Source organism: Drosophila santomea, chromosome 2L, assembly GCF_016746245.2.
Source record: "Drosophila santomea strain STO CAGO 1482 chromosome 2L, Prin_Dsan_1.1, whole genome shotgun sequence".
NCBI lineage: Eukaryota > Metazoa > Arthropoda > Insecta > Diptera > Drosophilidae > Drosophila > Drosophila santomea.
Genome location: NC_053016.2, coordinates 19,297,105 through 19,318,868, shown reverse-complemented (window position 1 = coordinate 19,318,868; position 21,764 = coordinate 19,297,105). Strand labels below are relative to the sequence as shown.

Here is a 21,764-nt window from a genome sequence, read left to right as displayed (position 1 = left end):
ATATTACGTTTTGTTTACTCAATTGCTATAGATTGCTATATAATTTAAACAATGTACTTTTCCTTTCTACAAATATTGTTGTTATGTGTTTTTATAAAAATAATTAAAGCAAGCGTAAGAAAACATGTGCAAATGGAAATTAGAATTTAATAAGTTCCTTTTCAGTTAAGTGAGAATGATACGCGAAATTTATATACGCACGAACAACACAAGAAGGATTCATTTTCGAATCCATATTACAATGAAAGATATTATATATCGAATCATGTAAACAAAAAAAAATATATTTCTCCAAATCGCCATAAAAGCATGTTTATACATCATAGAGAACCATTTCCAATTGGATATGATAAGCAAGATCCACGAGTTTTTAAGAATCGATATTATTTAGCACCCTTCATTCAAAAGAGGTACCCTTCAGATCAGGATCCTCGGAATCTTCAGGGACATCCGCCACAGCGACTTACATCTTTACAGGAATTTCCTGTTCCATTGTCGAATGAGGATCTTGACGATATAAAATATCCATCACAATTAGAAAGCAGTCACGATTCACCCATATATAATAACATCTTTCATCCAGAAAGATATGCAAGTTATAAAGGAGTGTATAAGCAGGATGGAGAGTCACAAGGAATACAAAATATAAATTCAGAAAACAATGTACAAGATTTCAAAACACAATTTCAAAATTATGGTGCTCCGCAAACCCAAAATGTGCATTTGTTGCAAGACCGTGACAAACCGGAATCTTACTTTAATAAACAAGAATTAAAAATTATGAAAAATTTATATAAGGGATTACAGCTACAATATCGATCTGGATCTCGACAGGATAAGGCAGGACAAAAAAATATCCGCGAAAAAGCATCCAAACTGATCCTCCAGTGGGCGGAAAATCAGCGCAATTTATTAGATTCCTTCGTGAATGCGATCACCGAAGTATTGAAAGACTCTGATTATAGTCTCCATACAGAAAGAAATATCCCTCCCCGCGACATTATACTTTTAAAGAATATGCTTCTGCAGTTATTTAAATCAATAACACAACTGAAAGAAGATAGCACGAGCACACGTATCAGAACAGTATTGAGCCAGTGGATAGAGACTCAAAAACCACTAATTGATTCCTTTTTCCAAGCTATTCAAATTACAAATCAAAATGTAGACAACAGTGCCAGTGTAAATGAGGTCATGGAGAATTTGATAAAAAACCTAAGGGAACTGATGATTCTGTTAAGCGATAAGACAGATTTCACAGCAACAGAGATTAGTAGTTTCCAGCCAACTACTATTACTTATGCAACCACAACTTTCTATCTAACATCAATCTCATCTAAAACAACACATCCTACTGTTAACGAAAGTACCAATCGAATTAATATTATAGAGCATTTTATTAAGGGACTAAGGAAAATGCTTTTTCAAATCATTGATAAAGAAAAATATTCAAGTACTACTTATAACAGAACAGATAGCACCGATACTCATCCGACTACAACCTATTATTCGACAGCAGAGGGCACTACCTCCCATTCAACTACCAAAACCTATGAAGACAGAAATCTAATAATCGACAAAAAGGACAGTAAAATTAAAGACATGTTTAGATTGATTAAAGGTCTAGAAGTGCTGATCAGTCAACTAAATAAGAAACCAAGTGATAAAAGAACTACCAATTTTCCTGGGGAGATCACTATTTTCCAGACAACGACTACAACTACCACTACAATGACTACCTGTTCCCAATCAACTCCATTCAATCTTCCTACAACAGAGAGTACACCTTCCTATCCAACAACAAACGACTATCAAGTCACAAATCAAAATATTGGCCATAAATTTAAGATTTTGGAAAATTGGATTAAAGAACTTAATGGGCTGATCAATCAATTAAGTGGCAAAACAAATATTATAAGTACTACCGATTCAACAGAAGACAGCAACAGTTCTCACCCAAACGACAGGACACATTCCTCAACGGAAAGATCTTTCCACCCAGTTACAGCCGACAGTTACAAGTCGACATCATCGACGACTACCTCCCAATCAACTACTTCTAACCATTCGCCAACAGAGAGCACCAGTTTTCTGCTTAGTAAAACGCATTCTACAACAAAAAACACTACCTATCTAACTGCAAGCACATATGAATTTAAAGACCAAAAAAATGATGCTGAAACTAAAATTCTAAAAAATTTAATTAGCAGACTTTTAGACCTGGTTGATTTTCTAAATAATAAGCATGATATAAAGAGTACACCCCATTTAACTACAAAGAGCTCATTTTATAATTCAGTTAACAACACTCCAACACAAACAACCACTAATGTCCCACAAACTTTTTCAAAAACAGAGAGTATGGCTATTGATTCAAATTATACGCAAATAACAGATACTTCTCAGTTAGCAGGAGAGAACATTTCTTCTCATTTTACTACAACAACCAAAGCATCAATTATGATCACTGATTCCCAATCTACTATTTCTTACCCTTCAACAACAGAAAGCTCGTCTTCGCAATTTAACGATGGCGAAAATATAAGCATGAGTACAAAGTTCACTGCAGAGAGCTCTCCAATTATATTCAATCCAACAACAATGACCAACAACAACCAACCAACAACAGGAAACACGGCCTCCCATGTTCAACCTTCAACAACGCCATCAACAACAAAGGCTTCAACGACGACAAAAACCCTTAGTTCTTATAAAGACAAAATCAAAAGCATTGTAGAACATTTAAAAATTTTACGTAAAATTCTAAAAAAAACTATAGCCGACAAGTCGGATGGGAAACTTTCGCCACAACTTTTATCTAGAGTAAGAGAGGTATTAAAGCAAATCGTCGCGGGCCATATTGATTCAGGCAACGGCGATTCAGCCGAGCTGGAAATACTTCTTTCCACAACAGTTAAGCCCAGTGAAGATATTACCGAGTTGACGATGGAAAAATTCTTAAAGCTATTAGATGATTTTGAAAGGATGTACAACGTATTGTTGGATGGAAGTATTCAGAATACTACACAATTCACAACACAAAACACAATTTTTTCAACCAAACACAATACACTTATTTCTACAACACAAAGCCCAAAAACCACGTCACCAACACAGAACACCACTACTACCTTAACAACACCCACCGCAAATAATTCAGCAACATCCCGTTCTTCTACCCCATCTTTAATAACTAATTTGGGGAGTGATGTATCAAATAATCTCCAGCCAATTGTAGACGCAATTCAGCAATTAAAGATGGCTTTATATCATGATTTCTATGCTTTTAAAAAATCTCAAGAGGAAAGGTATTTGTATATTGTACATAATTTTAAAAATAGCTTTCATTTTTGTTTGGTGTAGAATGGAACAAATTCATAAACTTCTAAATGGCAAACTATTAAATCGGCGGACCAAAACTATTGCTAAGCCAAAAACAATACGAATCAAAGGTATTCGGGAAATTCACCAAAGAAACGGCGAAATAAAAGAAGTGAAAATGTAAGTATTCTTTGAATTTACGCGATAACGATAAGAAAATAGTGGCAAGTATTGTTTCAATTGTATTTTATACTCCATTATAGGCACCACAACGCAGTAAAATTGAAGAAAATGTGGGAAAAAAAAAATCCAACTCATATGAAAGGTATCCCTAAATCGATTTTCAATTCCGCAAGTCCGAGAATAAAAATGGTTCCACACAAACTATCTGCAATTAATGTAATCGGAGGATCGAAACATTTGCTTTCCAAACGTAAAACTACTAAAAAAGTACATGCAATACATGATAATTTTCCGAAACCTTTATCAATATGGCCACATAAGTAAGTATTTTTTTCATGATTTTTATGATAAATCATTTATATATATATATTTAATTTTACAGAGAAACATATTTTAAAAGAACATCCCTTAAACCAGAAACGAAGACTATCGAATCTTATAGATTACCAATTCTCGATTTGTTTTGGGAATGACATATCTTTTAAAGAAAATGTGAAACTTTTACAGTACTTAGACTTTCTTTATCCAAACTTTCTGGATCGTATAATTCCCAAAGTACTAAATATACGGCATATGGAAAAATCGACATAGCTAAATAGACTCAGTTTCTAATCCTTATCCAGAATATATACACTTTAAAATGCTATAAACGCTGCATTCTAAATGTTACATATGGTTATTAATTAAGACTATTTACCAAGAAAACCTTTTAACCCCTTTAAGCTTCAACACATCGAAAATAATTAAAATAATCAAAATATTTCTAGAGAAACTATTTCCCAAACCTGTAAGTGTACAGGTATTTATGATCCTAAATTTTACCAGAATATCATCAAATAGAGGAACTTTCGAGAAGTAGAATTTGAAAATAGGTTACACTTTTAAGTTTGTTACCAAATAAAAAAAAAACCAAAAATTGAGTGAATTTTGTAAAAGTTTACATGTTGTTTAATTTTAATATAGATCATTTTTATTTTCTTGTAATGACTAACATTTTAAAAAATTACAATTCAGTATTTTGGATAAATTATTTATAAGCATTAAGTTTGTTTTTATTTTCGGCTTGTGTACTTTCTTCTTGCTTTTCATCGTCTCCATTTCACACAATATAATTTGTTAATTTGTTGTTTACAATAAGGTTTAATTTTTTTTGCATGTTCATTTTCTCAATTTTTATTTTATTTTTTTCTGCTGCTGGTTTGAATTTTTTCTTTAATTTGCTTGTTTACTGCTTGCATTTCTTGAGTTTGAATGTATGTAGTCATTAATGTAAAACTTTGTAGTTCTATAATACATATATATATATTTAAGTATATGTATAGATATATATCTTTGAATCACACATACACACATAGAAGAAATGCATATATGTGAGAGGCTGATTGGTATTGTAGTGTCAAATAAGAAAGCGTTTGCATATAAAATGAAGGCTCTAATATAAATAAACGTATTTTTACTATTGAAAGTTAAAACTCAAATATGTATTTAGATAAGCGCCTTCTATCGTTGATAGCTAGAAATGGCCGCAGTGAAAAGAAGGTAAACAAATATAATAAACAAATATAAATAATGCAGTTTTGAGTGCTGAGCTCCAAACTAATATGCGATTAAGTACATTTTTCCGTTTTAGAAAATAAATGTAAAGTTCTTCCATTCCGTGCACCTTTCTTTTACTTAGATCCCGAAGATTTTGTTTATTAATATGCTTTGATTGCTGTTGTTAGATTTTACATTTAAGCATGTGGTTTATTTTTCAACTACTTTCATAGGCCCTCTACAACCATTTAATGGGGTATTCGGGCCGTTCATAATGAAATATATGCGTATAAGTCTGTTTATATAGGCTGTAGTTACATTTTAGCTTGGTGTGGGTTGGCTGAATCGAATTTTAAAATAACAATAAATTACATTAATTAATACATACAAATTACACAACTGTTGCCAATACATTTCAATTTGAGATTTGAGGTTTAGTAATAACTGGGGCTGTAACTCAATATCTCCGTCCATATTTTTCTGGCTCTCTGGTACTTGGTTAGTTCAATTTTTCGGATTGCTGCCTATCAATTCATATTTGTGTACGCGCTTTTTTACCCGCTTGCATTTTTTTTTTGTTTTTGAAAAAATGAACACTTTTTGTCTGGTGGGAATATACATATGGTGTTAGAAATCTATTGCACAGAACATGAGTTCTTATGACCATTTTTGTGCTTTAGTCTCGCCTTTGGCTTGTATTTTTCCAAAAAGGACAGCTGCTTGGCGTTAATGGCTCCTCGTCGCTTACTAAAATAATTTGGGTGTTCATTAAATTGTTCTTCATATGAGCCTTTTATCAACTACTTACTCTCTAATCATTTCCACCGCTGCCTCATATTTTAAGCCCAATTCAATCAGTGCCAAGGCAACAAGGACAGGAGCTCGTCCCAGACCAGCCACACAATGAACGGCAACGCAAGCCTCTGGATTTTGTTGATATCTGTAAGGTATAATTTTAAATGATATTGTAAAACAAATAAAAAAAACTTAAAAAACTTAATTTAATTGGGATATTGCTCTCTCTTTTAGGCTAATAACTCTATAACTCTAGGTCTACGCTTACCGACAAGTTTCATTATCAAGAAATGCAGTATTATTATAAATTGCTGAAGCTGCCTCGCCAGTATCATTGAGATTATCTGTGGCTGTTAGGGGAATTGTATCTGTGTCCCGACCTGATGCTGCGGATAAACTGGCTCTGGTTGCTGAAGTTCTTATTGCAGTTGCAGTTGCTGTTGTTGGTGGAACTGTTTTTGGTATGTGTCTAAGCGAGAATCGCTTATGTTTGTAGTAGGATAGTGTGGCGCTTGTGGACTTTCTAAAACTAGGGCACAGCAGCAGCGGTATCATAAAATAGCACACGAAACGAATCATATAGGAAGGTAAGGTAAGTTCTCGTTGATCAAGTTTGGTAGCTTACAGGTATTACAAGTTGTTAATGGAGTGTGAAATTCGAAATTTACAAAACGAAAACGTTGAGAGAAGTATGAAGGAAGGAATGTGCAAAAGTTTTTAGTTAACCAAATTGTATACAGCAACTTATAACTGATGAACATTGGAAATCATACTAAGCTAGCAGGTAAGGCGATAGCGAGGACTACAAGCGGGGTTCTGGTACATCTTCAAAATCTTCTTCTTTAATTTGTGTGGAATTTTTAACAGCTCATTGGATATGTGGCTAGCGCAGCTTTTAGATTTTTGTTGGCTTTTTTATAGTTTGAATTTAGTAGTATTCGGTTATATTTAGATTGAGTGGCACAAAGCAACAAATAATACTGAATAAATTGATAAAATTCACTTTAGGTTTTTTTTTAGTTTTTTTAGTTTGATTGTGGTTTATGATATCTCAAAAATTATTTTTAATGATATAATTAAATATTACAAATACATATGTCTTAAACTTTTGAACTGTTGGCAGCCTTAAATTAATCAATCTAATTTGCTTAAGAACAAATAATAATATTTACAGTGTACATTTTATAATGTTATTATTATTTAATATTAAATGTTAAAACTACAAAAAATTGGCTCAATGTAACAAATGACATAATTAATAAAATAACAATTATCTACGCGAATTCAAGAGCGCTATTATTGTACTTACTTATCCTTTAAGACCTCAAACCACTCGTCAACGACTTGCTGAGGCGGGAAGGTGCCGTCCTCAAAGGCCAGGTCCTTGACAGTAATGCCTTGTGTCTCGAGCTCGTCGGTATTATAGCTGGGTTCGCACACGCGCACCACAGTGTTGACATTGTTCTTCTTTAGCTCCTACAAGGATATTTAAATAAATTTGGATTTGGGCTGAGATGATAGAAGGACTTACCATAATGTAGTGATTAATGGTTATGTCTGATGGTCGATCGGTGATTAGGAACTTCATGCCCTTGTACTCAATTAGAGCGGGGGCTGGGCGTAGATCTTTTTGACGCATGGTGATGCTCATAAACAATTACAAAAGCTGTTCTGAGGACTTAATCTGGCTCGTGTGCACTTAAGTGAACTATGTTATTTTCTTACAATCTTAAGGTGTGGTTTTTGTTTCGTTTCACAAAGATTTGATTGGTTTTGTAACGGAAGTAGTTTGATTTCTAGATAAAAATTCAGCGTGTTAGGGGCTTACAATCGAATCTTGTTTAAGTTAGTGTTATGTATAAAAAATAAATATAATTATAATTAACTCTTTGTATCGTATCTTAAATGTTTTACACCAAAACACAAACCTAGATTAAGTATCGTTAACGTAAAAATTAGTTTTTTTTTCAATTAAGTACAATTATGGATTTTTCTGCTATCACAAAGAAAATCAATCAATTTTCTTTGACTGAAAAAGGGTTCCCCGTTAAGTGTCACACGTATTTGAAGCTAAAATGATTTGGGCTCAGATTTTGTTTTGTTTTCGAAAATATTACAACTTTTTCTAGGATTTGTTGATAAAAACTTAAATATTTCCTTGCTGTGATATTAGTTGTGATCACCGCGATGCTTTAAATTTAGTTTTCCTCGTTCTCTCGCATAGATTAACAGTGTTTGGCTAATTGGGCCGCTGCTGTCGCGATGTCAGCTGATCCGTATACGGTATAATGCTGATCGTATCCACACCACTTATCGATGTCGACTTCCGTGGTCACTCAGGCTATCTCCGCCTTTATGTAGGATTCCTTACCTGCAAAGAGTAAGACTAGATTGAGTTAAATTCCAGACAAATCTGGTGCAAGTCGGTTTAAGCTTCTTTCTTGCGACTCCCATTGTTCATTTAATTGAAAACAATTCGTGGGAAACTAAAAAACAATTTAGCTCAATTACACGCAATGAAATAATTGAGACATTCGCCATTTTCGTCGCGCACGACACTCTTGTCTACGATGTTCTTCGGGTCGGGTCAAGCCGCCAATTGTCCAGAAAGGTCACAGTGCTTCGTTCACAGTAAGTCAAGTGACCTTTCTATCGCCACCCACTCTTGTACCGCTCGTGCCACTTGAGCTAATTAATTAAGCAAGAAGTCCATATACTGCGAAAATAATCCATACTCACTTTTTATTTGTGCTGTGCCTGGCAGTATTCTGCACTGTCTAGATGAAACTCCATAGATGTGGGAACAGGTCTAACCAACTGCAATAAGAAATAAAATGTTAAGACAACATTCGGTATAACATTTAAATGAAATGAACATTTCCAGCTAAAAGCTTTTTGTGAATAATAAATTCTCATTGTACAAAAAAAGGATTGCAAGTCTCTTACAAAAAAGAGCATGAAAATGCAAAGCGTAAAAAGATAAATTAAAACAAAACTGCTGTATTAAAATTGAAATAATTATAATGTTAGGGCTCACTTTGTACGTAACGCATATCTTATAATGTGTAAACAGGTCCGTAAAAACCTAAAAAGCAATCATTAATTGGCAACCAAAATACCCATTTTTTAAATAATCAACAGCCCCGCTTTAATAAACTTAAATTTATTCTGCGAAAACAAACGCAAGAAAAATCTTTAAAATAAATTTTAAGTGTATTGGTCGTCTGCTGTCTCAAAAATTATTAAAAATATTCCCAAAAAGTGATCTAAGATAAAGTCTGCTCATTTCCACGACCGTTTACATTATTTATATTCCGCTGAGGATCGTGAAAAGCATATGTATAAAATGAGTTCACAAATAAAGACCGAAGCAGAACAATGATTGTATAATGTGTATTTCGCATATACATATACGCGTATATGTACACAACGCGATAACTCTTTAAGCAAATATTCCATTTTCTATGGACCCAGTGCGACCTGTGTTTATTTTTGCACTTTTGCCTAAAGTAGGCGAATATTTTACTTAAAAATTGTACAGGCTCTTCAGGCAAAGGCATTTAGATTATGGTATGTATTGGGGAATAAAATGTGGAATAGCTAGTAATATTGAAACGCGTGAAACTAATTAATAAGCGGGTGCCAAAAAGAGATATACAAGTGGGAAACCTTGTTGATAGAACTGAAAACTTTCACTTTATCTCGGCATGCACCTAGTATATACCAGTACATTCTAGATTTATCAGTCTGTGTGTTTACCTCATGACACGGTAAGCAACAACACTTTTTGTTGATGCTATATTTCCCAGTCTGTTTTTACTTGTGACTTATGCAATGTATTTTTTGTTTTGCGTCTTGGCGAAATTGAAAAGTCACAAAAGCAAATATATATGTAAATATATATATGTACATAGGACATTCCCTATGCATTTAAGCAAATACAGCGATTAGTTGCTGATTACGACGGAGCTTGTAACGCGGTGATATGGATTCCCGATTAGATATCGACAGGTGTTTGCCATAACATAATAATCGATTTTATCCGCGGTTCGGAGAGCTTTCTCTCAAATCAGTTACTTAGAAACTACTGAAGATTGGCTTCCACTTCCTGTCTTGCCAGTTGACAAATTTAAATTACCTATCGTTAATCGCCCGTAATGCGGCGAGATAGGATCTCGATTAAATATCGACAAGTGTCGATTCTGAGACGTTGATCGATTACGATTACCACACTAAGTAGACGCGTATTGCTGCGCGATGAGCACTCTCTCATGTTTTGCTATCGACTGGCGATTGTCAACTCATCGCCGCCCATTTTACGCCACAGAAACGATTGCTCCGTCCGGCAGTAAGTCTCCATTGCCGGAGAGAGCGGAGAGAGTAGTGACGCACAACTCTCCAATCGCTCACGCAGAGAGGTTTGCTTTCTGACCCTCCACCCATCTACTCACACAAAAAATTATCTTACAGTCTGGTGCATATTTAAAGCACTTTAAAAGGTCTGTTAGGCTAAAACAATAGAGGCAGAAAAAATATAAACAAATTGCTCTGTTAGTTTTCCTTCTCTGCTGTTATATAAAAGTTGAAAAGTTTAATACACCGTAAAAGGAGAATTTTGTGCTTACTAACAACGTTTTAATTTCAAAGTATTTTTTCAATGATTTCGTTTTGGCTTAGTAGTTAAATAATATAAAGCATGAGTTTCCTTAATTAAAAAATGTTGAAATTATCAAATCCGATTCACAAAGTAAAATAAAACAATAATAATATATTTTTGTGTTCTGTTCTATTTAATTAAAGATCTTATATGATTTTATATGTTTTGTCTGCGTAATAAAGATCACTTAAAGTTTCAAAAATAATTTAGAAGTTGGATTATATCTGTGTCGCAAAATACAATATAATTTTAAAGAGAACCAAATAATATTGACATTAATATTTATTTATTAATAAATTATTAATATATATATTATATATTATATTATATATTAACGAATATTTTTATTTATTACCAATACAAATTATACATTTCATTAAGGGATTAGTATTTCAAAATGCTTGAATGGACATAGACATAAAACTCGTAGGATATTCAAATTTTAGACTCTAGCCTAAATGGTAAAGCTTTTTTATTCGGGTAATCAATAAATTATTAATAATAAATAATAATAAATAATTAATAAGATCTGAAATATATATGGTTTTTTTTGACTGGCTACCTGTCTTTTAATGTATACAAACACAGCTAAGGAAAGTTTCGGAGGCAGATTATAACTTTTACGGGATGCCAAGGTCAGTGGTCAGTCGTTATTTAAGGGCAATAAACAAAGCTAAATGCAGTTTATAATATGCACAGTTAATGAAGGCTACAGCGCACACAAACGTGTAACTTAATATGAAATTAGTCTTACGGTTAAACCAGTTGAATATAATCAAGATGTAGGCAAATGGCATGACGACACTAATACCAAAGTACTGCTTTATTGTTACTTGTTATATACATATGTAACTACGTATTTGTTCCACTTGAATGCGCCTCGCTACATACACAGATTTCCAAATACATTTTTCCAATCTGGTTCATCTTAATGTCTTTGGGGAAATCAAACATTTGATTTCTCTTCTGTTCATAAATGTAAATCAACGTAAATTTATTCCTGCAATTAGGTAAAGCTTCTTAACCCACTATTGTATGTTCGCAAAATATTCCTTTTTTTTCTGTTATTCCCTGCGAGCTAGCAGATGGTTTTGTCGGAGTGAAAAGTTGATGGCACTTTCCCCAAACAGGACCAGACAACTTAGACAGAGGGCCAGACAAAAGGAAACAAAGAACAAGGATCCGATGAAATCTGGAGGAAAGAAAGAAAACAGAATGCCGGGTGTCTGAGTTTGGATTCGGGGTTCAAAGTACTTCGATTCCCTTCAGTTTCCTTTAGTTTCATTCTTTATAAGTGTTTTTCAGGTTTTTATTTAGACTTCGACTGCAATCTTGGTAAACCAGACCGCCGACCGATTTTCGCGAGTAATCGCTTTCCTGCAACAGCAGCAGTAAAAGGTTGTAAACAAATTGAAAATGACGAACGGTCGGGAAATGTGATGAGGGTAAGTGCCACTCAAGCCTCAACTTACTAAGCTAATGCTGTCTACAGGTGTCAATAAAACCAGAGACGTGCCGAAAAAGCCAGACACAACGCAGACGACACAACCAATACATTAAATTGATTTGGCCATCTATACATACCCTCATTTTTCACAATATTAGGCACTACTAGTAGACTAAACACAAACAAAATATTTCACTAGAGTCGTGCAGGAATACTAAGACAGTTATACATGATTTATTGATCAGTTTATGAAGTGCATTTCAAACTTCTTAAAATAAATTTATAATCAATGAAGATTGCTTAGATATAGCATAAAGGTTTTTTTTTACTTCCATAACCAGAAGCAACCCATTAGACTTGGCTGAGTTTTGTTCAGATTAGATATTTGCGGCACGCTTTAAGATCTAGAAGGTATGAGTATTAGGAAATATACAGCAAAAAAACAGAGCCACATTGCTTTGCTTCGTGCACCGCGAGCGACTCAAAATGAGACTGCGACAAAGCTCGGGCTATTGATTTTGCGACTACTAATGGAGGAGGGGCGATGTCCAAGTCCCAACACCATCTCCCAATCCGCTATTTCGTTATTTCGCCATAACGGAAATTTTGAGTTCGCCCCGAAGCTTCCTGCAGCAACCAGGAGGCGGTGAAATTGGCAGGCAGGAAATGGCGGACACGGGAAAACTTGGATCTCAAACCGCCTCTTAGTTGCCAAGTGGTCGCGCTGTTTTTCGTGACGCACCAGGCGGCGGCTTCTCATGCGTCACCAACGTCTTTTAATAGGAAAACAGCTGTTGTTGTTTGGCTTTGATTAAATGCAACCAAAACAAAAATAAACAATCTTGTCTTGTTATTGCAATTATCAATTGCATGTCATCTGCCACAAATTGCAGGTCCTTCAAGGTTGATTTATAGACAAGGAGTACCCCAGCAAAATGCCATTTTACTAGTTAGTTTTGGGTGCTGTGCCTTAACCAAGGGCAGGCCAAAACTATTGGGGACAAACAGCGCCGCATTTATCGCACTATATTTAGAACCCGGGGTGGTCGGTGTGTGGGCGGTGACATTTCCCCTTTTTACACCAATCTACCACCCTCCACCGCCCACTAAGGTTTGTAAATTGTATTGCATGCTTTGTTGTTTGCTTTTTGGTCTATTTTTGGATATGACATGTATTGGTGAAATTCTGCACACAAGCTGCCAAAACGTGACAGCAGTAAAAATATCGAACAATGATATATAACCGCGAAAAATAGTCTGAAAGCTCCCAACTCTCATGCTATTTCTCAATTTCTAATTAACGACTTCTTAAGAGCAAGTGTATTTAATTGGACAGCAGAAGTATTCAAGCTGCGCTTCATTCAAGATGTTCCGAGACCCAATAAGTTTTACTAAATCAAAATGACCTTAAACAAATTGCTGGAGGCACTTTAATGTCCCAACGTATTGCTGAACATTTCAAGGAATTCAATTGGCGTTCGATTGTGCGTGGGAATATGGAATATTTAAGAACTGGCGGAAAGCAGATAAACCCAGACAACCAAATACAAACAGCTGGAATACAAAATTACCAAGAAGCGTATACGTAATCTCTATCCTGAGTTGAGGTACATGTACTCTTCATAAGAAAATGAAATTATAAGCAATGTTAGATTGGCATTCAAACTCGAAAATTGTATGTATATATGATTAAAAGGAACTCTACTCTACTAAATAATTGGGTGTTTGGTAAATGGTGTGTCAAGGGATGACTTCTTTTTGTATCTGAAGTGTAAGTTCGTTTGGTATATTCTTGATAAGGCCAAACCGGATTTTTAAAATGTTCCCCTGGTTGATACGCTTATCTCGTCGCTCTTGTGTTATCACGGATAAATAAAAAGAGAGAATAAAACTGAATGAGCTTCTTTTTTTTTGTTTGTATTGCCGGGCCGGGGCAATATCATTGAACTTGTTCAAGGACAAGAGACCCCAAACGGAAATAAAACGGAAAGAGCACAAGAAATCTGACAGGAGAATCGGTTGAATAATGAATATCGTTAGGATTTTCAACAACGGTTGGAACATAAATGAAATTCTTGTGCGTATGGCTCAGAATCAGTTGTCGGGTTCTAATTTAATTTCTCTTTCAAATCCAATTGACGCATTTTACTGATATCGATTAGCAAGATCAAGATAAACACATGTAGAAAAATGCGAAAACTTGAGATAACAGCAAATCACAGCCAAACCTTGTTAAGTAACTGATTGTAAAATTAAAAACTATGAAGGAAGGCAATCTTTTCACAACAACTTTGCTACGTCCAAATTGGCTCAGTATAAAATGCAAACTGATTTGGTTGGTTCGGTCAAAAACCGTTTCTCTCGGCAATGTCTTTTGTTTACTGTTTGCTGTCTCGCTTTGATTAATATAGATCTGCCTTAAATGTCTTCAACAGATTAGATAATAGATAAAACTACGTGTATGTACACTGCAAATGACGTATGAAGATGATTAAAACTGCCAAAAAAGAAAACCAAACTTCACTAGTGCAGTGCAAAATAGTTTTCGTACCGTCCTGGTTCCATTCGGATGATAAAAGTGGGTCAGCTGACATCTTCTTTCAACTGGCGAGGGCAGTTAACCAGGTAACTGGGTCAAATGAAAGTAAAATGCGTGAAGTTACCTATTTATTTTAAGTATATGATTGCTGTGTATGATACTAAATAGGACATGACTTTTCTATACGTTTTATGTATGTAAACAAAGCAGGATTTTTTTCGCGAATTTTTTAATTGCGAATGAGAAAAATTATTCATTGGAGCTACTAGGTATTATTGGTGTTTCAAATAATGCATTTGAAAAGTTCTTATGTTCATTACTAATTAAAATTTTAATTTCCTTAATTTTATTTATAAAAAATGTACAAGATGGCGAGACATATTATGTGTTTTGTCAACTTTTTTAAAAATTCTTATTTTCCAATTTCCTTATAATAATACTTAGTTGAATTGTTAATAGCGTTTAAACACACAAAAATATATGTACATTGTTTGTAAAAATGTAAAAAAAAAATTATAATACAAATTCTGCAAACAATTTTTAAAATTGAAATAATTCTTACGAATATTTTTGGAAAAAAAACAAAACCCACTTTGAAATTGTTTAACCGAAAAAAATTGAATGTAAATGCCAACACACATAAGCTCACATACATGGGAGTGTTCGTTGTCGTTCGACACTATATATGCAACAAAAATGTATCATTTAAATACTTGCGGTTTTAGCCGAGCCCCTCCCACACTTACCACAATTGCCATACACATTTGAGTATAACTTTTGAAGCTTTTTCGTTGCTTTTCGTGCACGAGAAAATTGAATTCACGTCCACACGCACACTCTGACGCACCGCGATACTCTCACCGACACGATTTCCACGAATGCAAGTGCCTTGTGTGTGTTTATTTTACGGCACAGCTATTGCTTTTTTGGCAACTGTAAATTTACTATATCTTTAGTTTAAGTGTTTTACATAAAATAAGATTGGTAATCGTTGGTTTTTTGGCTACCTTAATGGGAAATTCGTCTGCAGCTTAACCTCAAATTACTTTGTCTGTGACACACGCACACACACGGTCAGCGCGGGGCGGAACTAACGGTATAAAATTAAACAATAAATTTAACTTGAATTAATCAGCCGAAAATAATATGTGTAGTTTCCAGCACGGATTGCACAATTTTTTCTACCGATTTCCAAGCGCAAAGTACTTGTAGTCGAAGTAGGCGTTGCGAACACTTCGGTCGTTTGTGTTAGTAGGCACCGATATACTCTCAAATATTCGATTGGGCCGATAGTTTCGAATGCTGTTTAGTATTTTAATACCCTTATTTACTCGACGTTTAATCGATTGTGGTCATAATCGATATTTTTTAATAATTTATTTTGAAATCTATTTTCAAGAAAAAAGTTTGTGTGTTTCATCAATAATGGAAGGAGAGGGCTTAAATGAACTTATACATATTTTATTATAAATATAACCGAAAATTTTTTGCGTAAGCATATATTTTGCAATAATACACCAACTAAATAATAAAAGAATATACCTATTGATCACATATTTTATTTTATTATTCTTATACTAGGCTCCTTTATATTGATTCCAGGAGTGCTCCTTTCGAGAATATCCCCATTAAAATGCACTGTATAGAAAAGAGCTACCCTACTATTTATGTAGTACCGCACAAGCAAGCGGCGATCTGAATTAGTCATCTTATTTCTCGCCGACAATAGTGAAGATCATATCCCAACGATTTTGAACGCTTTACTTCGAAGAACCTTAAATCGCCGAATTATCCTAAAGGGAATGTCCAAGCGAAAGGCCGCACATTCCGACAAAATGGCAACCGCAGAGAAAGTACCACAGGTATTAAAGGGGAACTACAAACGTATAAAAATAAACAAAAACAGTTTACTAACAATAACAATCATAACCTCGACAGAATGATTATACCATTGGCTTGGTGGATCCTGTGAAGGATTACCAAAAGCTCATAGAAACACGCGTACAGGTAGACGAAATCGTGGATGATGATGTCACCAAGGAGAATTTCGATCGAACGGCTGCATCGGCACGTGACGTCATCTGGCGGCTGATATTCGACGAGGACGGTACCTCGCAATCAAACACGGAGAAGGCCAGCCAATTGCTGGAGGAATACCGTGGTGACGCCTGCTTCTACGACCCGATGCCCTACAACGAGTGGATTGTCAAGCTGAGGGATGAGGTTCTGAAGAGGGAGCTCCTTGACTTTTGGCGTGATGTCCTGGTGAAGAAGCAACTGGGACCTTGTTGGTCACGCGACTGCGATCTCTTTGACAGCGACGACACCCCGCCATTGGAGTTCTACGCCCACGCCGGATGTACGGCTCCATTTGCAGCCAGCTTAAAGGTGCGCGCTGCACAAGAAGAGCAGGCTTTACAGAATCAGGATGAGGCAGCGGTGTCCACCACACCGGGTGAACTCAGTGCCGACGATGCCGCCGCCCGGTCCGGTGAATTTGAGGCCGCCCTGACCAAAGAAAATCCTCTCGAAGAATACCGCTCGCTAATGAAGCGCTTTGTTCTGGCCAAAGTCATTGTACCGGACAGCGTTCACCAGGCCAGCGTTAATAAGATAGCGGCAGCCGCCAGGGAGATCATCTGGAAGCTTCTCTTCGATGGCACACCATCGGCGGAGGATCAGAACAAGGCCGCCGAGCTGCTGCAGGAGTACAAGGGGGATGCTGGATTTTATGGACCGGATGACTACAACGATTGGATTTTCAAGCTCAGGGATGAGGTTCTTACCAAAGAGCTTCTCGACTTTTGGCGCGAGAAGATGGTGAAAATGGAACTGGGTCCCAGTTGCGCCCGGGATTCCGACTATTACGACTACGAGGATCCCCTTCCTTTGGAGTTTTACGAAAAGGCCGGTTGCAAGGCTCCTTTTGAAGCCACTTTTAATGATGATTAGTACCGCATTATAAGTCTTTAATGAGTTAACAAACACAAGTTCGATGTTACATAACTGCACAAAAAAACGTGCTCTCCTTATTTACTAAAGCACCTGTTTTGATCGGAATCTCTGAAAGCGCAGAAATTGTTAATCAAAAATGAATAAAATAAGCTTCTTTTATAACTGTTCCGGATAATTGGTCCTTTTTATTATAGATTAGTAACAAATTATTTATTCTCCTCATGTTTCTTTAATATTTTAAAGTAATTAAAAATCTGTAATATATATAAAATATAAATTTAGTGATTGGGGAATATTTTTCTTCATTACCACTTGTCATTGAATTTCAAATTTGTATAAAGTATTCTTATATCTTCAGTTCTATTTAAACATTATTTATCACCAAACTCTGAAATTGTTAATTATATGTTTGTTTTTTTCAATAAATAGTTTCACCATAGTTTGTATTTATACATAACCTATTTTCGTAATTTCCTTTGGAGTTCTTAAATCTAAAAGGTTAATTATTATGCCTAATGATTCAATACATTTTTTTCCATAATTAAATCAATTTGGTTTATTAAAACAAAAATTAAACACGAAATACTTTCTTAAATTAACTTTTAAATTCCGAACACAAAAATAAACTATAATTAATTTTGAAACTCACATTCACTGACTAGAGAACACCTATCCATTTTCTGCTCTTGTTCCCATATTTGGTGGTTCTGTTTTGGCCTTTGTGTTGTTCACACAACGCGGAACAAAATCCAGAATCAGGAACTAAATAAATACAAAGTGCTTTCACAACATTTGAACAACGCAACAAGAAATCAACCTAAAAATTTGCGTCCTTAAATAATACAAACTATTCTACGAGTAAAAGCAGCCACAGGTCCTCATTGAGATCTTTGTGAGCTTAGGGCAGGCGAATAGTATGGAGAATTTTATCTATAGCTTGAAAACATCACTCGGCGTAAAGCAATCGAGAACGGGACTTTCGAAGGCCCCGAGAGCCTCCACCGCCGATCCCACTGTCTCCGCTCTCGCTACATTGCCAGGACTTGGTCTTGGCCCGAAAATATCGGAACTCATCATTGTGCGCCGGGGCGAGCATTGGCACATAATGACTGGGCTGGCATAGCTGCGAGTAGAGGCCGAAGAACTCCTTGTACCCATTGTGCAAGATATAAAGTTCAGGGTAGTCCAGTGCTGGATAGTTGTGGGCATGATTACTTCTGTCGTTGCTTCGGAGGAAGCGCAATAGCTTGGGACCCCGTTCTGATGAAAACTCACAGTGGAACACATAGATGCGACGATCTTCCTGATTGGAGGTCAGCGTGGGAAACGACTCCTGTATCTGTCCACGTGTGTACAAATTCTTGGCCCCTTGTATGTGTCCGCCCAGGAATTCGTACGGATAACGGCAGTCTATGATCTCGTAGCCGCCCTGGCTTCCCAATTGATCAGCAAACTCGCCCTGAATGAGTCTGGCCAATGTGTCACTGGAGATGGTCTTTAGATCACGATGCCTTATGCCTGTCGCCAAACAGGGCAGTGTACATGGCTTGCTCAGATCTCCGATTAACTCTGGTTCATCACCCAATGCGCTCATGATCTCGGCGTCGTTCATTGAGAGCGTTTTCCGTTGCAGCTTCTTGACGGGTATGTTGCTCTCCTGATCCTGTGTTTGAACTGGTTCCTCTGTTTGTTCATTGGGATGCATGCTTAAGCAACGACGCAAAAAACCTTTTTTGTTGGACGACTCCTCTAAATTGCTTTCAGTCTTCAGCTGTCCGCTAAGGAGGACTTCCAGGTCATCGGGCAACTCAAGATTGTTATTCTCGGCTGATTCCATTTCGAACAAGGCCATATACTCATCATCCAGGGAGTTGCCCGACTCGTAACTCGAGCAAGAGCTACTGAAGCTGCTGAGGGTTCGCGAGGACAGGCTGTTAAAGGTATTTAGGCTCTTGGTGGTTGGAATTCTTTGGGTGGACTTGGGAGTGCCTTCCAGGCGGGCTCCCTGCATATTCTGCGATAATTCGGTGATGGGCGATAGAATGGCGCTGGCGAGAACATGCCGCTTGAGAATCCTTTGCAAAGGAGTCTCCTGCACGGCTGACTTGCGTCTCTTGGCCTGGTAATCCACATCACTATCATGGGGTTCTAAATTCTTCTGACCACACGCTCCACTTTCCTCATCTTCTTCCTCCACATCGAGCAACAGTCGCTTGCTGGCCATCTGTGAATTAAAAAACAAAGTTTTTCCGTCAGCTGTAAACCCCCAGAATCAGCTGAATTTTCGGAATTACCCGGATATATTTTCGCTATACGTAACTATTGGGAAGTCCAGACTTTCGGTTCCAATTGCCAAATCCTTGGCTTTTTTTGTTCTGGCCACTTGTTCTTTTCGCTTTTGCCGGTCAACTTTATTGGCGCCTTTATCAATTACCCATTCTACCCTTACGAACTCACCACCTGCTAACACACCACTGTGCCATAAATAAACAGCGCGCTTAAATTTAAATTGTTTGTTTAATTTTTTGGGGTATTTGCATGGCTGGTTAAACTATATATGTCAAAAACCAATGAAATGGTGTGGATTTGTGTTATTTAAAGGGCTCAGCCATCTTAAAAATAATGTTTCCTACAAAAATATATGTTCAAAGGACCATCAGTGGGCGATTCTTTTAAAATATTGGTAATAAGAAACAACAAAGAATCAGCCATCAATTAATATGCTAGTTAATAATTAATTTGTTTAAAAGGTGTAGAATCATTTTTTTAAGAGACTAAAAAAGATTTTACAATAATTATTACTATAACCTTTTTTTTTATTAGAAAATTTAAAAAGAACGATTTTCCACTTATTACGTCTGGTCACACTGCCCGTTTGTTTATATTTTTCTTGCTTCTAAAAATATGCCGGAATTCGAGAACCTTAATGTAAAAACCACAATTGACTGCAAGCAAGGAGCAGTGCGAGCTGTGCGCTATAATGGTTAGTGGATGGATTCCTGCGCCTGATAATACTATTTAAACTTTTTATTAAAATTTAGTCGATGGCACTTATTGCTTGAGCTGTGGATCCGACAAGAAGATAAAGCTGTGGAATCCGGTATCAGGATTACTTCTTAAGACTTATGGCGGTCATGCGGATGAAGTCACTGATGCGGCGGTACAGTCTTATAATTTATTTACCTAGAACGTTCAGTAATCTACTTCGGCATGTTGCAGGGAAGCTGTGATAGTAGCTATATTGTTTCCGCCAGCTTGGACAAGAGCATTATCTACTGGGATGTGTCCACAGGTGAGTTTTAAGCATTTCTCAACTCGGTTTTAAAGAGCACCAATTATTGCTAATGTGCCGTCCAATTTAGGAGCTCCAGTTCGGCGGCTACGCAGCCACGCCGGCGGTGTACGATGCGTCTGCTTCAACGAGGACTCCTCCATAGCCATTTCTGGGGGTCGAGATAATGTCGTGATGTGCTGGGACATTCGAACGCGTCGCCTGGATCCCGTTCAGGTAATGAAGGAGGCTCGAGACTGCATCACCACTGTGGCAACCAACGAGAATCGGATTTACGCCGCCTCTTTGGACGGATGTGTGAGGACCTACGATATTCGGGTGGGCGAACTAACCTGCGACAAGGTTGGTGAACCCATCACTTATCTGGCGCAGACGCGCGACGAGCAATGCCTAGTGGCCGGTTGTCAGGATAGCGTGGTGCGACTGCTGGACTGTGAGACTGGGGGATTACTCTCCGAGTACAGGGGCCATCGCGGCGATGACTACCACATCGAGTGTGGAATACTGTCCAACGATGCTCATATAGTCACGGGATCTAGTGATGGAGACGCCTTTGTGTACGACCTGCTCGAAGGGAAAATACTGCAGCGCATTCGCATAAGTAATGAAATTGTTCAACTTTGTTAATATTTATTGGTTTTCCTTTTTATACACGACAGGTGATAATGGTGGTGTCGTCCACTCTTTAGCCTCTCATCCCAAGCGACAGGAAATGATTTTTGCCAGACGTCGGGACATGTATGTCTTCTCAACAGATTTGCAAATCGAAGAGGAGCAATTATAAGTTATAGTGCTGTATAGTTTTTAAGCTAGTGATAGAATTAATATAGTTACCTAGATAATATGTTTTATAAATAAAACAAAAGGACGCTTTCGGAAGCCCGTCTTAAACTTAGTAAAAAGCCTTTAAAACAACCAGATAAAAAAACGTCCAAAATAAAAAAATATATTGTTTTGTTGAGGGAAAAAGGAAAAACCATTTATTTGACATAATTTTTTGTTTTCATAGAGCATGAATGTATGTAGTAATATGTGTTTA

General features: G+C 36.5%; 6 protein-coding genes across 9 annotated transcripts; 3 read left to right on the top strand and 3 right to left on the bottom strand.

Annotated features, from left to right (window-relative positions):
• The first annotated feature begins 12 nt into the window (after positions 1 to 12).
• LOC120443899 (serine-rich adhesin for platelets) lies at positions 13 to 5,061 on the top strand. 2 transcript variants are annotated; one of them, XM_039623325.2, is made up of 5 exons: positions 13 to 114; positions 166 to 3,308; positions 3,364 to 3,501; positions 3,585 to 3,824; positions 3,887 to 5,061. In XM_039623325.2, the coding sequence occupies exons 1-5, from the start codon at positions 52 to 54 to the stop codon at positions 3,975 to 3,977; spliced, it is 3,675 nt and encodes a 1,224-aa protein (XP_039479259.1). In that variant the 5' UTR covers positions 13 to 51; the 3' UTR covers positions 3,978 to 5,061. The 2 variants fall into 2 exon arrangements, with proteins under 2 accessions (XP_039479259.1, XP_039479260.1); XM_039623326.1 differs by lacking the exon at positions 3,887 to 5,061 and having other exon boundaries at positions 3,585 to 3,828.
• Positions 5,062 to 5,215: 154 nt separating this feature from the next.
• Positions 5,216 to 7,508, bottom strand: LOC120443902 (protein tyrosine phosphatase type IVA 1). The gene is made up of 4 exons (XM_039623331.2): positions 7,367 to 7,508; positions 7,145 to 7,311; positions 5,849 to 5,980; positions 5,216 to 5,787 (listed from the first exon to the last, which is right to left on the bottom strand). Exons 1-4 carry the CDS (start codon positions 7,484 to 7,486, stop codon positions 5,676 to 5,678), a joined length of 531 nt encoding a protein of 176 aa, XP_039479265.1. The 5' UTR covers positions 7,487 to 7,508; the 3' UTR covers positions 5,216 to 5,675.
• A 641-nt stretch (positions 7,509 to 8,149) lies between these two features.
• LOC120443903 lies at positions 8,150 to 10,344 on the bottom strand. Of its 2 annotated transcripts, XR_005615607.2 has the most exons (3): positions 9,974 to 10,284; positions 8,575 to 8,652; positions 8,150 to 8,206 (listed from the first exon to the last, which is right to left on the bottom strand). XR_005615607.2 is itself a non-coding variant. In XM_039623332.2 (2 exons), the coding sequence occupies exon 1, from the start codon at positions 10,106 to 10,108 to the stop codon at positions 9,980 to 9,982; it is 129 nt and encodes a 42-aa protein (XP_039479266.1). In that variant the 5' UTR covers positions 10,109 to 10,344; the 3' UTR covers positions 8,575 to 8,652; positions 9,974 to 9,979. The 2 variants fall into 2 exon arrangements, 1 of the variants encoding a protein (XP_039479266.1); XM_039623332.2 differs by lacking the exon at positions 8,150 to 8,206 and having other exon boundaries at positions 9,974 to 10,344.
• A 5,792-nt stretch (positions 10,345 to 16,136) lies between these two features.
• On the top strand, positions 16,137 to 17,608 carry LOC120443901. Its single transcript, XM_039623330.2, has 2 exons — positions 16,137 to 16,340; positions 16,417 to 17,608. Exons 1-2 carry the CDS (start codon positions 16,281 to 16,283, stop codon positions 17,428 to 17,430), a joined length of 1,074 nt encoding a protein of 357 aa, XP_039479264.1. The 5' UTR covers positions 16,137 to 16,280; the 3' UTR covers positions 17,431 to 17,608.
• On the bottom strand, positions 17,588 to 19,992 carry LOC120443900 (cdc25-like protein phosphatase twine). 2 transcript variants are annotated; one of them, XM_039623329.2, is made up of 2 exons: positions 19,754 to 19,992; positions 17,588 to 19,657 (listed from the first exon to the last, which is right to left on the bottom strand). In XM_039623329.2, exon 2 carries the CDS (start codon positions 19,655 to 19,657, stop codon positions 18,380 to 18,382), a length of 1,278 nt encoding a protein of 425 aa, XP_039479263.1. In that variant the 5' UTR covers positions 19,754 to 19,992; the 3' UTR covers positions 17,588 to 18,379. The 2 variants fall into 2 exon arrangements, with proteins under 2 accessions (XP_039479263.1, XP_039479261.1); XM_039623327.2 differs by having other exon boundaries at positions 19,728 to 19,991.
• A 290-nt stretch (positions 19,993 to 20,282) lies between these two features.
• On the top strand, positions 20,283 to 21,620 carry LOC120444294 (WD repeat domain-containing protein 83). Its single transcript, XM_039623818.1, has 5 exons — positions 20,283 to 20,416; positions 20,475 to 20,593; positions 20,653 to 20,725; positions 20,796 to 21,326; positions 21,385 to 21,620. The coding sequence occupies exons 1-5, from the start codon at positions 20,338 to 20,340 to the stop codon at positions 21,507 to 21,509; spliced, it is 927 nt and encodes a 308-aa protein (XP_039479752.1). The 5' UTR covers positions 20,283 to 20,337; the 3' UTR covers positions 21,510 to 21,620.
• The last annotated feature ends 144 nt before the right edge of the window (positions 21,621 to 21,764 follow it).

Bases quoted from the DNA above. Each gene is read 5' to 3' on its own strand.
- LOC120443899 (XM_039623325.2), top strand. From the start codon at position 52: ATGTACTTTTCCTTTCTACAAATATTGTTGTTATGTGTTTTTATAAAA. The intron at 3,309-3,363 runs GTATTTGTATAT...TGTTTGGTGTAG, and splicing joins AAAAAATCTCAAGAGGAAAG to AATGGAACAAATTCATAAAC. The intron at 3,825-3,886 runs GTAAGTATTTTT...TTAATTTTACAG, and splicing joins TTATCAATATGGCCACATAA to AGAAACATATTTTAAAAGAA.
- LOC120443903 (XM_039623332.2), bottom strand. From the start codon at position 10,108: ATGAGAGAGTGCTCATCGCGCAGCAATACGCGTCTACTTAGTGTGGTA.
- LOC120443900 (XM_039623329.2), bottom strand. From the start codon at position 19,657: ATGGCCAGCAAGCGACTGTTGCTCGATGTGGAGGAAGAAGATGAGGAA.
- LOC120444294 (XM_039623818.1), top strand. From the start codon at position 20,338: ATGCCGGAATTCGAGAACCTTAATGTAAAAACCACAATTGACTGCAAG. The intron at 20,726-20,795 runs GTGAGTTTTAAG...CGTCCAATTTAG, and splicing joins CTACTGGGATGTGTCCACAG to GAGCTCCAGTTCGGCGGCTA. The intron at 21,327-21,384 runs GTAATGAAATTG...TATACACGACAG, and splicing joins ACTGCAGCGCATTCGCATAA to GTGATAATGGTGGTGTCGTC.
- LOC120443901 (XM_039623330.2), top strand. From the start codon at position 16,281: ATGTCCAAGCGAAAGGCCGCACATTCCGACAAAATGGCAACCGCAGAG. The intron at 16,341-16,416 runs GTATTAAAGGGG...TAACCTCGACAG, and splicing joins CCGCAGAGAAAGTACCACAG to AATGATTATACCATTGGCTT.
- LOC120443902 (XM_039623331.2), bottom strand. From the start codon at position 7,486: ATGAGCATCACCATGCGTCAAAAAGATCTACGCCCAGCCCCCGCTCTA. The intron at 5,981-7,144 runs GTAAGTACAATA...TATACCTTACAG, and splicing joins TTTGAGGTCTTAAAGGATAA to ATATCAACAAAATCCAGAGG. The intron at 5,788-5,848 runs GTAAGTAGTTGA...AAATTATTTTAG, and splicing joins GCGGTGGAAATGATTAGAGA to TAAGCGACGAGGAGCCATTA.